This window comes from Haplochromis burtoni, unplaced genomic scaffold (genome assembly GCF_018398535.1).
Source record: "Haplochromis burtoni strain Fernald_Lab_line unplaced genomic scaffold, NCSU_Asbu1 Contig_50, whole genome shotgun sequence".
In the NCBI taxonomy this organism is placed as follows: domain Eukaryota; kingdom Metazoa; phylum Chordata; class Actinopteri; order Cichliformes; family Cichlidae; genus Haplochromis; species Haplochromis burtoni.
Window position 1 is genome coordinate 244883 of NW_024582411.1, and position 18435 is coordinate 263317.

Genomic DNA, 18435 nt, shown 5'->3' on the forward strand with positions numbered 1-18435 from the left:
ACCGCGCCTTCTTTCCCTCCGTCTCCATGGTGACTCGCTTAATCTGTGCTCCACTAATCAGGGCTTTATGTATCCTCGTGCGCGCGCTTAACTTGGGGTTAAAGCAACTCCGCGTTGACTGAACTAATTGTTATCAGCCTTTCTGAAACCGAATATTCCGAGTTGGACAGTTCGGGGTTACTCAACCCTGAGTATCGTTTTTCACTCTGAGTTTTCTAAACCGGCTTCCTGAAATAGGGCCCTGGACTGCTTCATTTAGTCCACATTTTCCAGCTGTTCTCAAACGTTCCAATAGTCCTCTACCATATGAAGTGTAGGCTACATACATCCACCTTCTTTACTTGAATTATCGAGTGAGCATCTTGTACGTATAAATCTCTTTTTACAAGCCGACTATGAAGACGGCCTGAAGTTAGAGGTTTTACTCCACAGATTTTGTAATCGCATAAATTTAAAAATAAGATCCAATAAAAGATGCACAACTATCCAGTTATACTTCTAACAATGCAGTGTCGTACTTAAAGTATTGCTCAGATCATTACATGAATAACCACATAACAATTTTACACTAATGGGCAAATATCTGTTGTGGGAGTAAAAAGAGGGCAGATGATGAATTTCCAGTCTTAGCATTAAGCAGTGAGGGCAGTTTTCCAGCTGTGAGGGGCACTGCAGCTGAGGGAAACACTTACTGTGCTGGATGCATTAGTCACCCAGGGGAGTGTATATTATATCATATTAATACTATCGCTAAACAGCAACTAACTGTTGCTCATCACTTCAGCACTAACACTTGATAAGATTAGAGTTGATGCTGAAAAAGATAATGTCACTATTTTAAAAGTGCTCAAATGTTCAAGGACCAGAAATAAAATGTATGTCATAAGATCATAGTGAAATATATAAATGTTTCTGGTTTTAGTTGTTGCGCCGGGAGGAGGAAGTGCGACAGTCTCAGAGGGAGCGAGATGAGGCCTTGGTCAAGGAGAATACGCTAGAGAAAAGAGTTCGTGATCTTGAAGCTGAGGCTGAGAAAAACGCCTTGTCTAAAGAGGAAAAATCTAGACACGTCAAACTCATGGAGGTACACAAGCTACTAGTGACTGCTTTGTTACATTATTGCAAAAGACCAGAAGTATCCTTTCAACATTTTTTATTTTAAAAGTTTTTTTTAAAGGCAAATCTTAATTTCGCACAATTTTGTATGAAGATTTACAGAGAGCAGTGATGGCAAAACACACTCTTCATAAAGATGTAACTGCTTCACTTTGCAGGAGAGGATTGCTCAGCTGGAAATGAACCTTGAAGAGGAGCGTCAAAGTGGAGACAATCTGATGGACAGGATAGACCGAGGAAGAGAGCAGGTGAAACACACTCAACGCTCAACACGTTTTCATCATCAGTGTTCACCTGTCCGTACACACACAGACGTGTCTCTGTTTTATGTCAGCCTGTAAATGAGTTCTAGATCTCCTGTCACTTTGTCTTCCATTTCTAACATCATGATTGCAACCACTAATCTCTAAATGAAAAGGGACATTTGACCTCCATATAACAGCTTCGGGTCTCAGATGTGTCCTTAAAGAGTTGATGTGTGTGATTCTTGTGCAGGTTCATGGGTTTTTTCAAGAGTCTGTGTCTTTACATGTAATATCAGTACTCAAAAATTCTCTCTTTCTTTCTGGTCTGGATAAAGTGGATGGGTTATTGCTTTGTAAGATGATATTGCATAATCATTCAGGTTGGCAGCTCACCAGCATGGTCTAGGAGTGTCTATCCAATTTTCATGCATCAGCCACAAAAGACCCTTCTTAATGCACCGCCTGAGCCAAAATATGCAAGTTGCCAAATGTCTCAAGTTTTCAGGTTGTGGAGTGCACTTGGAAATTATGCTTCAGTAACTTTGGCTTGAGAACAAATCTCATTCTTGTGCTAGAAGTCAGATTTTCTTTTTTCTGTCCTTGCAAGCAAACGCTCCAGTTTTCCTTCCACTGTGATAAAACTGCTGACAGAGACACTGTGAAGTAAGATTTAGATAAATTGCATGTACTTTTAACACTTGTTTGTCCATAGGGGAGATCTTAATAATCAGAGGGAGGAAGCTGGCTCTGGAGTTTAAAAAATACCACAAAACTATGGAGCCACAGATAGTTCTTTTTTTTTTTTTTTTTCCCTTTCTTTTTTTAACAACTATTGGGGCCAAAGGCGGGCTTTTAAGATTTGGCTTTGGGACAAATTCCCTTCACGTATTTTGAAGTTGTAACCAAAATTTTAAATAAAGTGAGCCCCAGTGCAATTCATTAGAGTATTTAAACCTGCATAAAGGGTCCCCCCTTTTAAAAAATCTTTGCAGAGAGGAAAGAGTGGCATTGTGACAAAGTGGCATTGGTTCAGCATGAGGCTGAGGTCGGTTGTCAAGGCAACACTCGAGCTTTGTGCGGCAAGAGTGGAATAGGTTGAGTGCCAGCAGAGTGTGTGTGTGTGTGTGTGTGTGTGTGCGTTCGTGCGTGTGGGTATGTGCTGGTGCATGTGCTCAAATGTCTGTGGGGAGGAGAGAGAGGTGGGTGAAGGGCTATGGGGTGGAGGGCTGGTGCGGTTGCAGCGGAGGCAGCAGGAAGAACACCTGCGTCTCTCCTGGCACCAGGTGCTCCTCTCCTGTCTAAATGAGAGTAATCTCCCCTCTACTCTCCTGCCGTCTCTCACAAAGCAGATTAGTTTCGCTGTATGTTCCAGTCTGCTGATTCAGCTCCCTCAAGCACTGTGCTGGGTGCACCAGTTATAGGGGCCATCGTTCATCAGAGCAGCCCACTGTCACCCACTAATTGGCATAAAATATCACCAATTCTCAGCTCCTCTCACAAAGAGCCATCACTGCTGTATTGATTAGTTTTCATTCGCCCCTTTTCTTTTGAACTAGGTTATCACTGAACAGTCAGGCCTCTCTGAGTCGATCCAATATCCACTGAGGTGATGTGTGATGACAGAAGTACTGAAGGAATAGTTTTAGAAATTGTGCTAATCGCTGTTTTCTTCAGTATCAGATGATATTATCTGTACAGGTCTTATATCTGTGTTTGTAAGATCTAATAATATCAGCATTAAACACAGAAACAATACAAGTTGAATTTATTCATCATATTGATTCATTTGGAAACAACTCTTTCTTTAAAAAAAAATCATATATATGTGTCACAGACTGAGATTCATTAAAGTTTGTTCATTGTGGCTATATATATATATATACATATATATATATGTATGTATGTATGTATGTGTGTATGTGTGTGTGTGTATATATATGTATATATGTGTATATATATGTATATATGTGTGTGTGTGTATATATATATATATATATATATATATATATAAAAAATTTATTTTCTGCATACAAACAATTTAGAAGAGTTTTTAGCACTCTAGCTGCTGTCAGACAGTGCTGCTGAACAGGGAGTAAGGATGTGCTAATGGACTCATCACAGCCACCAGACTACTGTCAAAAAACAGTCATCTTACTTTAACTCTCAGTCAGATGTTCTAAAGTCTCACACCCAGTACTGTGTTCTCTGAGGTACCATTAGTGCTTTTGTGGATTGAGTTTGATGGATTTACACAGGATTCATAACTTATGACATATTTTTTAAACAAAAAGGCCTTTCCACATAAAGGGTGCATGACTTGCAGACCTCTGTCTTTGCTAACCTCTTAACAACCTTCTGCAAGTCAGACATTTATGTTAATGTTTGTTAAAGGTTTATTCACACATAGTTACAACAATGGCGAGAGTGCCACAGTAATAGTGATATTTGCCATACAAGCATTTACCTGCATTTTTAGCAACAACGGTTGGCATCATACACCCCGCTGAATTAAGTGAAAACGACACATTTATTTGTTTAAATCTCTTACTCCTTGTGATCCCATCATCACGTGAGTGTGTGTGCTGCAGCTGCCCCGCCCCTGAGGCTCAGAAAGTGAGATCGCTCTACTCGATTGGGAACACGAAAAATGCATCATAGACAAATGTTTTAATCTTATTGCAAATTAGGAACAGCTGATGAGATAAAACATCATTATGTGTGTGTTATTGCTGTTTAGGGCATTCTCTGGTGAGCTGAGCAACTCACAAAGATACATAAGAGATGTGAACAGTCCTAATTTTGTGTGCAGCTATTTGTCATTTTTGTCTGCCTGCAGTTAAAATGTTTCTAGGTCCACCCGAATAAGGTTCAGGTAACAACTTTTACCAAAAAGTTACCATAATGCTGATTTAAAGCTGGCAGGTTTGAAAGGGGCTTTAGCTTAGCATAAAAACTGAACATGGTTGAAATGGTGAATCTGTGTCCAGCATCTCAACCCTTGGCTATATTACTAAAATTCTCGATACAAACAAAACTACTTTGTTCGAATGGTTAAAATAAGTGTTGGAGGGGGATTTTGTCTCCAGGGGACAAATCCAGGATCAATGTTTCCTTTTGCTGTTGTTTTCCGTAAGTTAAGTTGCCTTGCTGTTGCTTTTGGCTTTATATTTAAGTTAATCCTCGCTTATCAACTTGTTAAACACTAATACCTTCTGTACTATCTGAAAGCCCACACAGACATATTCTTCACAGCAGTGTATCTCAGATGACGTGGGTTTGGCTCAAGGGGAGCCCAGGTGTGCCATGGGATTTGTGGCAGCCAAATATTAGTTGAGCTGCACTAAAAATGAGTGACGTATAAATTTACCATAATGGCACACATCAGAGTTAGAGAGGAAGATGCAATTTTTGATGATGTGAAACTTATCACCAAGTTGTAGAGTAACCCACACAACACCTCTTAAAGGAAAACAAACTGACAGAAGAAACTAATGCTCGATGTCAGGTTAGAGCAACAAGTTGCCAAGCAAGCTGAAGAGGCACCTGGAAATCAGACAATCCTTTAAACAGAAACTCTGCTTTATTCGAAGATCATCAGATCACAATGAAGAGTAGCAGGTCTGTTGGATTGAGTGAAAGTGTCTGATAACGAGAAGGTGTGAATGCAGTGGAGCTTATTGCAAAGCAAAAAATATGCCTTTATCGGTCAGTAATATCAGGGGATTTGATGATATTTCAGATGAAACAGAGGCCATTCTGTGTTTCTATGAATACAGGACGTTTTGACTCTTGCGTCATAGAAACTACTGTCAGCTACCTGTGGGGTTTTTGGTTTGTCTTTTTTTTTGTACTACAACCTTGTGTCTCTGACAGTTTGGCATCACAATCACAATAAAAGGGTGGAATGCAGTCAAGCAAGGAAATCCTGCTCACCAATTAAGCAGAGCTCACACAGCATTAACTTTTCTATTGTTTAGCATTTTGGCTCAGTAGGTGTTACGTGGGTTTCTGCTGTGAGTCAGTGTCTGATCATAACTATTGTCAGACTGTGTGGGACTGTAGCGATGACAGTGTCTGGACTCGGCTTGACAGGTGGAGCAGATGAGGAATGAACTCCTGCAGGAGAGGGCTAGCAGACAGGACCTGGAGTGTGACAAGATTGCTCTGGAGAGACAGGTACACACTCCTGTCTGGAGGATAACAGCTACAGACTCAGTCCAAAACACACACTCATTTCATTTGTCTTTTCATCACATTCATTTGATTTGTCCATTTCCATCATTTTATTATCTGTACACAGACATGATTATGGTATAAACATACATTTGTCAAACACATCAGTGGTTTTCTCTCCCTGCCCTCTCTAGAATAAGGATCTGAAGGCCAGAGTGAGTCATCTAGAAGGCTCCCAGAAGTCCAACAGAGAGGGCCAGGTACCTCAGCTGGAGGAACGCATACATGAGCTGGAGGAGAGGCTGGAGGCGGAGGAGAGGTGAGATGGGAACTCCAACTGGGAATAGAGCTGAGGGGTGCTGTGGTTGAGGTGATGTAAGAGGAAACGGTGAGAGTTTAGTTTAAAGCTTCAGATGAAAGTTTATACCTGAACACATGGATTTAGGACACAGAGTCAGAAAGTTGGAGCTTATCTAAATGTATAGTTTAGTTTGCACTGGGAGATCGTCGGACTCTGTGTGATCAAACATATTAAAGAATTTGATCAGCTTGTAGGTCTTTGCGTCATAAAATGTACCTTGGTCTGAATTATTAGCTCATGTTTATGTTTAGTGATGCATCGCCTGTGTTTCAGGGAGCGCGCTAACATGCAGCAGGTGAACCGCAGGCTGGAGAGGAAGGTAAAAGAGACGATGATGCAAGTTGAGGAAGAACATCAATCAATGCAAGATCAAAAGGACCAAGTATGTAACCCTTACCTTCATGCCCACTCTAACAGTCATTAAACTCTCTTTGCTCTGACTTAGACAAATGTCAAGACTAATAATTTATCAGGCAAATAAAAAAAAAAAAGAAAAAGAAAATACAATTTGATCTTAGTAGAACTCTTTTAACTCTAGACATGTTTTTCTTTTCCCCCTTCGTGAAGTTAAATCTGCGTCTGAAGGCACTGAAGAGACAGATGGACGAGGCCGAGGAGGAGATAGACCGACTTGAGCACAGCAAGAAGAAGCTGCAGAGAGACTTCGATGAGCAGCAGGAGGCCAACGAGCAGCTCCAGAGTCAGCTCAAAGCTCTGCGAAACGAGTTGAGGTAAAAGCACAAACTCAGGAGGCTGAGCTTGGAGGTCTTTTTGGGCTCCTTCCTGCATGTTGACGTGCCTTTGGGCAAGAGTAGAGTGCTTAAAATACTTAGACTGCACACGCTCTACATAAATATCAGACCATTTACCATTATTGTATCTGAAATGAATTAGATTACAGTTACTAATTAAATAATTATGCCACTTGAGTTAAGTTGGTGGGCTCCTGCAGGTCATTGAAGGGGAAATTAAAATCTGATGTAGGAATTTAATTTGTAGATGGTCAGGTTACGTTTGCTTATTTTTTTAAAGACCTACAGTAACAATGGTGAACACTCCTGTTAAAAATGAAGTTTGTGTTTGTACAAGTCAGAGGTGTGTTTCAGGCAGTTTTTTCTGCTCTCAGATCTTTATGATGTCACACAGAGATGCATAATGTAATAATCTCACAGAAGCTCCACCTTGTCCCTGTTCAAACCTTTAGTTTATGAGGTGCAAGGAGGAGGAGCTCACACTCAGGATGGATTTAGGGCCTGCAAATAGTGCAGAGCTGCTCTAGTAATGTCAAAGAACACACACATTATAACAAGAACACTCTTAATAGTTTTGTTTGTTTTTGTTTGTTCAGACGCAAGAACTCGCCTGCTTCGCTGCTCAGCAATCTGGATGACGACGAAGACGATGACATCAGCACCGACGGGGAGACGTACTTCAGCTCTTCCTCGGGGTACAAGCGCTCTTCGAGTCAGGACAACCTCTTATCGACCTTTTCTTTATAAACAAACTCTGAGGCTGGAAGTAAAGCTGCTTTATGTGCAACACTGTCACACCAAACGGCTGGAGAGCTGTGCCATGTGCTCCTGTAAACACTGAGCTGTGAATATTAAGACTTTCCAGCTAGGTGAGATAAATAAAATCCTCACTTCAGCAGCTTCAACGTCCATGAATTCACTCAGTATTATTAGAGCAGCTCTTTGATTAATTGGTGAAATCACAAAGGCAATGATGTTTTGTCCTGTCCAGTGAAAATTTTTGTAAATACGGTTTTAAAATGTTCATTTTATATTCCTGCGTTAATCCCCATCTTCCAACATTTTTCTTTCTACTCTGAGTGGATCTTCCTTTAATGGGTTAAACATGCTTGTCAATGATTATTCTAGCATTGAATGCATTGTAAACAAATGAAACCTGTACTGTCTTTGTAACCGATATCCAGTTTTGACCCCTTCCTTTTTAATCTAATAGGTCACATTTACACACAGTATCTGAATATACATTTTATTTTTTATCATTGAGTTAAATGCAAAATATTTACTTTTTTTTTTTTTTTTTAAATGATTGGAAATCAAGGGTATATGAAGTGAAATGTGCCAGGATGTTTTTTTAAGTTATTTGTAGCTATAAATACAAAATCTCCTCTCAGTAAGAGGTTTTGTGTTTTTGTTTTTTTTGTTTTTTTTTGTTTTTTTAGGGAGCAGTAAATGAGGGACTTTGTACACATTCATTTTTATACAGTTTTATATAATCTAATGAGCAGTAAAATGACAAGTTTGTAATCAACATTCATCGTGCAGGTTTCTTTTGATATTAGTGACATCACAGTGTTACTCACATCTTCTGGAAGATGCTTTTCTGTCTTAACGTGATTTTTCTAGCATCTCCGAACAAAGCTGCACACATTAAAGCTGTTTTATACTGGAAACGCTTTGATTTAAAACATGTTTAAACTCTTACCTGTCTGTGATGAGCTGTGTCCGCTGTGTACATCAGCAGTGCCTGTAAGGACCACGTGAGGACCTTATGGGTCCTCCTTGGACCGAATCAGGGAATTTCTTCAGATAAACTGACAATCAATGTTTTGCTGCACTGTGATGATTTGCACTCTGTGAGTTGGAGAGTGGATGAGCGAGACAAATTCCTGCCACTACCTCTCTGTACACTTAAATCCTGCTGAGGCTAAAATAAACTTCATTTCAGTTATTCTCACCTGTTTTTTGCTTGGTGCAGACCTCCTGACAACTATTCCCCTCAAGACTTTCTTTCTTTTAGACATTTTTTTTTTTAAAGAATATTTTGTGCATCATGTTCTTTTTAAGTTTAAGTTTCTAGTTAAAACTTCTCCCCCTCCTTTCAGTCTAAGTGCACTCGAGGGTTCAGATATGAAAATTTGGCTGGTCTTCACTGTGCCATAGCTGTGGTGGTGAATGTTTCTAGGTTTTATATTTCACACAGAAACTTGCCCCGTTTGTTTAAAAAGTATACTGTCATCTTGTACAATGAAGCTTAAACCCCCCCCCCATTTTAGATACTAGCTGAAGGAAAAGAATAAAAAACTGTGCAGTTTACAATAAAGTGCCACATGCGCTTAGTAAGGGCCTGATACTGTGGGGTGAAAAAATTTACATGTACAACAGTGATAACACAATGCAAGCAAGTAGTGCAAATTGCATCCATAAATGATATCTACACTGTAAAATGTTTGAGAAGAGGAGCATTTAATACTCCAGAATAAATGCGTTTCTAAGAATAGGAAGGTTTTGGCAGCACCTTCATTCTGTTTTAACCATTCTCTTGTAAATCTTCTGGTGTTCTTGGGATCATTGTCCTGTTGCATGTCCTGATTTCAGTCAGGCTTTGTCTGCTGGACAGATGGCCTCACATGGAGCTCATGGTCCGCTCTGACTGTACGGTGTCCAGGTCCCATGACTACAAAACGAGTCCAAATCATCACCCTTCCACCACCGTGCTTGACGGCTATTATTGAGGTGCTTGTCCTGATATACTGTGTTTAGTTTCTCTTTGGTCTCATCTGTCCAGAGGTTTTCTGGTTTGTTCAAATTTAACTTAGCAGCACAGCTTATGTTTGCAATGTTCTTTTTAAGAGAAGAGGCTTTCTCCAAGCAACCGTTCCAAACAAGCCATCTTTTTCCAATTCTACAGTCGTAAAGTTTAACATTTAATATGCTAACTGAGATGCATAGAGTCTGATATGCAACTCTTTTTTTTTTTTGTAGTTTTGGCAAATGTCTTGAATGTTTTCCACTTGTGCATAATTCTTGTCCGTGTAGGATGATAGACTTCAAATTCTTTAGAAATGCCCTCATAACGTTTCCCAGATTTACGGTCAGCAACATTTGCTTCTTTAAGATCATTGCCAACATCTTTTCTCCAGGGCATTGTATTAACCCACTTCTGAAAGCTCCAGGCCAACAAGCTGCCAAAACATCTGTTTTTATAGAGGTGCTCACACTGGCTGATGATCAGTTAATCACTACATTTGATGATCAGCACCTGGCTGCTACTTACCCTCTTAATTCCCCCTGGACTGCACAGAGCACTGATCTATGAGAAATACTCAGGAGGATCTTTTTCAGAATATTTTGATGACCTGAATTTTTACCGACTATGCACCGGCATAAATCACCTTGTATCAAAAAACTCTAGACATGAATGACAGCTGTAAAACAACAAAAGAAAAATAATCATGAACCTTGTGAAAAAGAAAACTACCTGAAGGAGTTTTGCATGATGCAAGATGCAAGCAACCTGAGCAATCAGATAAAGTCATCTGTTTGTCTGTCATGTTAAAATATATAATTAAAAAAGGAAAATATGAACAGTCGAGTAAATCAAACCACCGACTGCATGTCCTGCAGTATTTGAGTAAATGCGCTGAAACCCCGAGGGTTTCAGCGGCTGAGACGATTTGATCAGTCTGCTGTGTAATGATCGCCGCTGACTTCCCTCGTGCTCGGGTAAAATCTGTGCAGGGTCAAAGCAGCTGTGTCAACAGAGGCTCTATCTTTAATTTCGTTCTCAGCGGGTCAATATTTTTCCTGCTGGAATGTATGAAGCAAATGCAGCCCATGTTTGGCCCAGATCAAGTTTCAGAGCACAGGTTTGACCTCCTTCAGTCTCTGGGGTAATAAAAAAAAGACTCCTGGCACGGAGCAGGAGCACAGAGCTAAAAGTCCTCTTTATTGTATTTTATTTTATTTTATTCAAATAAAATTATGCAGAGAACTGTTCTCATTTTGACATTTAAATGTGTTTTTTTTTCTTGTTTAAAACTCACATTAAACCTTCTTTAATCTCTTTTTTAGTGCTTTTATTTTGTAGAGGACTCAGATCGAAAACTTTCTTGCCACTTGGGGCTGACCACAGCACTAAAAGGAGTTGAATAGATGGAGCTTTCTTATCCTCGTTGGCTGACTGGCTATTGTTGGCAGGGCACGACCTTAGTTTGCTGCTTTTCTTTGTGGGACAAACAAATCAACCTCCTCAAGTGCCACAGTATTATCTCTCTCTCCTGTGTTAAGCCAAGCAGCAAACTAATAGGGCCCGCAGGCTGCAAGGCTTAGGGGGGAAAGTTGTGTATGCCTAACAAGGTGATCATTCCTGGGATTCCTTCATGTGCTTCACTGGTTTCAGCAGGAGCGGCTGCAGAGCAGGCAGGAGGCACAGAGGGATGTCCTGGAGGTGAACTGTGGCTGTTTTGTGACACGAAGCTATAAATTTTGAGAAGGCAATCTATTTCACACGGAGCTCACCGTTTCACGGCTTCACTTTCAAGTTTTACAAGTCTGACAGAAAGCTGGACCCAGAACTGTCACAGTGCCATGCTGCCCCCTAGAGGTGGAAAATATAGCAGAGTTCATATTTCACTTTTTCCTGATAAGGTTTTGGTTAGGAGCAAAACCAATGCAGTTACCTAAAATTTAACCAGATTAACTAAATATGAGAAAAATTTAGTGGTGAATAGGAATTAAATGGGATTCCTGCTTCTCTGCTCCATCACTTTTTCCGCTTGTATGCTCGCTTATGCTGATTTATTTCTTTATTTCTAATTTATTGCTTTCAACTTGATTATTAATATCCAGGGTTTATGAGAAATTACACTTATTTGCTGCATATAAATATTCTGTATGAAAAACTGCAGTTACTCTAGCTGCCGCTAGAGCTGCAATGTAGAGAAACCCAAACATCAAAAGCATGTGAGTGATTTTCTTTGTAGCTCATCCACCTGCAGGGCTACAGGCGTGGTCATGTTGATTAACAAGTGGCTTCTCGGCGTCATTAAACTGCACCTCTCCAGTGTGGAACGTTTTTAATAGGTTACCTGGCTAATGTTGTGACTTCTATGTTGCACACTCAGTCCAAGAAACGTGTGTTTCAGATTTGGTGAGTGTTTTTGGTTATGTCTAATATGCCAGCCACTTTATTGGGTACACCTCACTAGTTCCCCTTTGCCTTCAGGACTGCTGTAATTCTCCTTGGCATAGATTCACTGGTCCAGGCCATTTAAGTACAGGGAACTCTTTGTCATGTTCAAGAACTCAGTTTGAGGTGATTTGAACTTTGTGACATGGTGTGTTATCGTGCTGGGTGTTGCCACCAGAAGAAGAGTACACTGTGGTCATAAAGGGATGGAGATGGTCAGCAACCATTCTCAGGCAGGCTGTGGTGTTTACATGATGCTCCATTAAAGTGAGCCAAGACAATATCCCGCACTCTTACACCAGAACTGTTGATACAAGGCAGGGTGTCATGTTGTTTACTCAAAATTCTGACCATACCATCTGAATGTTGTAGCATATGAAACTCATCTCTCAAAATTGAAACTCGTCAGACCAGGAAACATTTTTTCAGTCTGCTATTGCCCAATGCTGATGAACACGTGTTAATTGAAGCCTCAGTTTATCATTCCTAGTTGACAGGTACCTGGTGTGGTCTTCTGCTTGAAGATTTGGTGTATTGATGCAGAGGTGCTCTTCTGCATACCTTTATTGTATTTGAGTTACTGCTGAATTCCTATCAGCTCAGAGCAGTCTGGCCGCTCTGACCTCTGACATCAACAAGCCAGAGAACTGCTACTCATTGGATATTTTCTGTTTTCATCAAGATTCTCTGGAAACTGTTGAGATGGCTGTGTGGGAAAATCCCGGAAGATCAGCAGTTTGTGAAATATTCATACCAGCCCATCTGGCACAAACAACTACAGCACGTTCAAAGTCACTTAAATCACCTTTTTATCCCCATTCTGATACTATATGTCCAAATGCACTGAATTGCTGCCATGTGATTGGCTGATTAGATATGTGTTAGCAACAGGGAAGCAAGAAGGAAGAGAATAATACGTCACTTTAAATTATTGTGACTAATTCAATGTGTATTTTTAAACCAACACCCACAGAGTTGTATTGTGTTTTTTCTGTGTTGATCAGCAGCAGTAACATCACTCAGAGACACTAAACAAACATCCTGTGGATGCCTCAGGCGCTGAATGTTACAGTGCAGCAGGACAAACCTGCTCTCAGGGTCTCAGGGTGTTTCCAGCACTGCCTACAGTGAAGGAACTATTCACACTCTTTACCTGCAGCCTCAAAATAATATAATCTAATACCCTCAAAGCTCCTGCTGACAGGAGCTTTGAGGGTATTAGATTATTATTAATTGTACATAATTTGATAATACATATTGCGCTATTACCTGTTATTACTGAACATTGTGTCACACCAGTGTAGAGCTATTTTGTACACGGATGTGAATGTCATCATTTGTTTCACATAGAAACCCCTAATCTAAAATGTACCCATACCTCAAAATACCTCAAAATACCTGAAAACTACCCCAGTAAGTGCACAGAGTTACTTCTCACTGTGTAATGGTGTAATATTTCATTAACAGTAGTCTGAGATATATATGAGATCACCAGATTGGTGTCAGATTAGTTTTCTCTGTTTGTTTTCTATCTAATTATTAAACGATCACATCATCATCAATCATCATTATCAAGTGGAGTCAGTCACAGAACTATAAACAAGATAATTGATTCTTGACATTAGATCAATGAATAGGTGGGTTATTAAAACTTGTTGGCCGGCTATAAAGGCTAAAGCCTCAAAGGACAGTTGTAAATGTCTTGTCCTTTATTTACGGCACAGAGGCTGGGAAAACATGTAACGCTGTGTCACAATAGGAGTGTTTTGTTTGTTTTCCATCTGAAAGAATAAACGCCCAACAGGTTAGATGGCCGCCTCAGGAACAATTATCAAGGCTCAACATTGTACTAATCTCTCAGTATACATATATATTACTTTGTAAAACAAAAACAGCTTAAACTTTCATTCCAGGTCATGCGAAATCAGGTGACATCAAATTAGCACACCAGCATTATCAGTGAATGTGAATTTTTATTAATAAAACCTGTGCATTACTTTGCAAATTTCAGTGTTCGAAGTTTAGCAAATGTGAAGTATTTCGTGCACTGGCTGTCTGATTACTCTCCTGGAGTTAAAAGTACATTTTTTGCTAGGCAGTGACGTGAAATGGAAATATGATTACCTCAAAAGCAGTGGCCTAAAGTTCATTAATGCTGGGTGACTGAACTCCAACAGCAACACCTGCTTGCTTCACATTTCTAAAAACATCATGGCGTTGTGAAACCATGTCATTTCATCACAGATGCAGCATTTGTCCGTCAACAGTTGTAAAGTTGCTGCTGCAGCTGTCAGGGAATGATGAAGTGTGGGACTGAGGACTCGATACAGGACGAGATCCATGGTCAAACTGACACAAGATGGAAGACAGGGCTATTTATACACAGAAAGTTATTTATTTGACATCAGGACTATTTATACATAAAGGGTTGATCATACAGCAGGACCGTTTATACACAGAGAGGTAGGGAACAAAGCTCAGAACAACATAAAACAAATGGCAACAATCGGGGATGCAAGGAAAACATGGCCAGGAAAGGAAAGCTAGGTAAGAACATATACTAAACATAGAGACTAGAAGACTCACATTAAACATGAAAAAAGAGATGTCGGATCAAAATCAAGACATGAACCAAATCTCGATGAAACTCATCGCTGGAATAATCGTGAAGTAGGAACTAAAGACAGAATATTACACTAAATGCACAAAACTCTATGGGATCAAACTTTTGGGGCCAAAACCAGGGATCATGACAGTAGCAGCAACTACAAGCTGAAATTCACTGCTGCAGGGATGCTGAGAAGTCACCAACTACTGTTGTCGGTTTCAACAGCTAAATCCCACACAAACAGCCAGTCCCACACACCAAAAAGATCAAACACCTGTAATCTGCACGCAACAGCAAACAATAGTCTCCTTATTACTGTGTTTAATGTGAACCTCTAATTATCTTTGTCTTCTAGTGGTGGCGAATGTGCTCAGATACTTTAATTAAGTCACAACAGCAATACACATTCCTCTACGTAAAACTACTGCAGTGGAAATAAATAAATGCAAGTATGCAGTTTGTTTTTAAATGTACTTAAAGTGTCGAAGAAAATACATTCTAATGGCTTGGATTGTAGTAGTATTATACATGACATTAGCATTTTGTTAATGTTGAGTCATTACTGTGTGATCAGGAGTTTACAGAAGTAGTCATTACTGATCAAATCTGACAATTACCGCCATCATCACTCATTCATTTCCTCGTGTGTATTACAGAGGGGCTGGAGCCTGTAGCTGTTAACGATAGGAGGACGCCCGAGTATTTAGAGTACTCAGAGAGAACAAGCAAAGTCTGCACATAAACAGGCCCCACCTGGCTGGTGTCTTCAAAACCACGATCTTCTGCCTTCGTCAATTAAAAAGAAAGACCGGAAAAAGTAAAAGTTTCCTGAGCAAAAACTTGCTTTTCCAGCCACAAATTTTGTGTGACAGTTTAAACCAGATACAGCTTGAGCTGATTTCATTTTGGTGAAAATTGGGTCAAAGTCACAGCAAATTTGAAATCAGTAAAACTGTATATTACCCACAGTTTTTTTATGTGTCATCTCCAAACCTCACTACAATATTCGGGACAGAGACTAAACTACAAAGTTTTAGTACAGCTGTTGCCCTCCGCAGGGAGTTGTGCTCTCTGTGTGCTCTTGCTACGGTAGTATCAGTTGATTAATCTTAATCTGTAACCTGTACATACCAGTTTAACCATATTTCCTTTGGGTAGAAGTAAAACTCCAGCTAATATTTTTTACATTCCTAAAACATCCTTATGCACTTATTACTAATCATTAAAAACTCAATCATACTTATTATAAAGTTAAAATTGCCATTTACATTTGCTTTAAAGAGCGTGAAATGGGAAGATCGGGTGGTGGCGTCATAAATAAAAGACTGTGTAGCTGGAGGCTGCAGGCTGTGGCCTGCTTCACTCACTGTTTATTTTTCTTTTCACTTGTCAGTGCTCCCACCTTCAGTTGACAACGTGAGAGTTTTTTCCAAAACCTGTTTGAGCAGGACAAGGATCATGATTAGTGATTAAAGTATGAGTTTGTTCTCATTAATGCAGCATGTGGTGGTTTATAGGACCACTGCTGAAACACACCTTCTCCATATCGCTGGCTTGTCAGTTGGTTTGACTAAAAGGTAGTATTTGATGCTCTGGATAGGAGGACAGACTCACACTTACGTAACATTTGTGAATGATTAATAAATGAATAAAAACACACTAACGGATGGTATAGTGGTCTACTGGTCAACACTGTTGCTTCACAGTCTCTTTAAATCTACCCACAGTGTGGGTCTGTTGTGTGGAGCAGGTGAGTCTAAGTTGGCTGCAGGTATGAATATGAGGTTGTGTCTCCCTCTCTCTTTGTGTTTACTCTTTGATAGACTGGTGATCTGTCCAGGGTGCAGGGCAGGGGTGGGCAATTCCAGGCCCCGAGGGCCGGTGTCCTGCAGGTTTTAGATCTCACCTTGGGTCAACACACCTGAATCACATGATTAGTTCGTTACCAGGCCTCTGGAGAACTTCAGGACATGTTGAGGAGCTAATTTAGCCATTTAAATCAGCTGTGTTGGATCAAGGACACATCTAAAACCTGCAGGGACACCGGCCCTCGAGGCCTGGAGTTGCCCACCCCTGGTGCAGGGTGTACCCCACGTCTTGCCCTATGACACCTGCGACAGACTCCAACCTGTCTGTGACCTTGAATTAGTTAAGAAGAAGAATGTTATTGTTTATGTCACAATATTATGACATAACTAATAGCATCGCTAAAGATGAATTAAAATCGCTATTTAGTGTTCTTTGTTTACTAACAGTATTAACAACACTGTTTACTCTATTTTGCTATTTGTCATGTATGAATTATTACTCTGTTTTCCGCTTATAAATGTACTCATGTTGCTTCTTTAAGTAGAAAGTATTTTTAGAAACTTTTTCGTCCTGTAAATCTGGTTGATGTTGTGACACCAGTACTGTGGATTTAATCCAGAGAGTGACTTTGTGATTGTGACGGGAGGTGAATATCATTATGAGAGAGAACTTCCATATGACATTGGACTTGGACAGAGTGGCTGCCTTACTGATTGCAGAAACACCATTTGTTTGATGTCTGGTTAACGATTAACCACAGAGTCCAGTAGAAATGCATCTCGTATTATTCTGCGAGCTTTTCTCATCATATTTATTGACGTGAGCTAACAGCAAAGCTTTGATGAAGCACCACGTGCAGCTGAACGAGCTCTCGCCAGGCAACTTGAGTCTTTAAACTTGATTCCTCATTCTTCAGAGACTTTGTCTCTAGTTTCTATTGAAAGGGAGTGACTGCAGCCATTCAAAAGAGGAATGTGATCTGGCTGTGCAGAAGACTGTGCTTCTGGTCCTCAAAGATAATTGTCAGCATGAATAATCATAAGCAGAGCGCATATTATGTCAGTGTAAAACCAAGTAAAACATGGAGTGGTAAGGAAGAACATTAAAAAATCATGTTTGCAGTGCGGTCTTTCTTTTCATCCCTCTCACGATATCAATAATTGATCTAGTGTAGCACCTCTGTTGGCTGGTTGGCATTCACAGTCATGTGGAAAAGCAACACCCTCGCTGTTTTCATTAGGAGGATGAGTAGCAGCCAGGTGCTGCTAATGAAAAGCACTCGATTAAGTGACAGTCAGCACCTCTATAAAAGCACAAGTTCTGTCGGTTTACTGGTCTGTATCATTCAGCTGTGTGTTAACACAATGCCACAATCTTCCCAGCAAATTCAACCCCAGGTCAGATCATGTAATGAAAAAAAGGAAAAAAACTACATCTCAGACTCTACAGGCCTCAGTCAGCACGTTAAATCTTAAAGCTTATGACTGTACGATTGAAAACAGAACAAGTATGGTTTGTTTAGAAGACTGAGGTGACGCAGGTGAAACAAACAAAAAGCGCCCTTTCATTGGTGCATAAAATTCAAATAACAAAGTCCATAAACAAATTCATCTAAATCCAGCAGGGGGGGACAGAAGGAAGCGTCCTAAGGGTAAGCAAACACTGTAACAGAGGACAAAGGTAAGACAGCGTTATTTATACTCACACACTGACCAGAGACACAGCTGGGAGGAAACAAGACACAGGTGGACACAATCAGCACAATCACAGAGGAGGAAGTAAGACTGAACACAAGACAGAAGACAACTAAGTAGCAAAGTAACACAGGAAGAAAGTAACAATAACTAAAGCGGGAAACTCGATACAGGAAAACTCGATACAGGAAACAGACACAGAAGGAAAGTAGGAGAAAGAAGTGAGGAAACTAATAAACTCTGATATAAACAGACCTTTGAAATCACAGGGCATGACATACTGTCCATTCAGACATGGAAGTCTATGAGCTTTTGTTTTTTGTCTTTTTATTCTATGGCCTGTCTTCCTACATATAACTTCCAATTTAAATTATATTATGGACTTTTGTTAGCAAATTTAAAAAAAGAATAACTCTCTTGGTTTATGTAAAGGTTTCAATCAGATGAAGACGCTTAATTTTTAAAGGTTATTATATAAGAGCCCCCATA

At 40.0% G+C, this 18435-nt stretch overlaps 1 protein-coding gene across 3 annotated transcripts in view; it reads left to right on the top strand.

Moving 5' to 3' along the window:
- The window catches only part of cgnl1 (cingulin-like 1), a 34220-nt gene extending 25625 nt beyond the window's left edge, over positions 1-8595 (top strand). For 2 of the 3 annotated variants that reach the window (XM_005929593.3, XM_005929594.2), the window contains exons 13-19: positions 923-1084; positions 1275-1364; positions 5454-5537; positions 5729-5853; positions 6169-6277; positions 6463-6626; positions 7244-8595. In XM_005929593.3, coding sequence (XP_005929655.1) covers positions 923-1084; positions 1275-1364; positions 5454-5537; positions 5729-5853; positions 6169-6277; positions 6463-6626; positions 7244-7394 — 885 coding nt within the window. In that variant the 3' untranslated portion in view covers positions 7395-8595. The remainder of the gene's footprint in view (positions 1-922; positions 1085-1274; positions 1365-5453; positions 5538-5728; positions 5854-6168; positions 6278-6462; positions 6627-7243) is intronic. The other variant, XM_042220522.1, reaches the window with a different exon arrangement.
- Positions 8596-18435: the final 9840 nt, after the last annotated feature.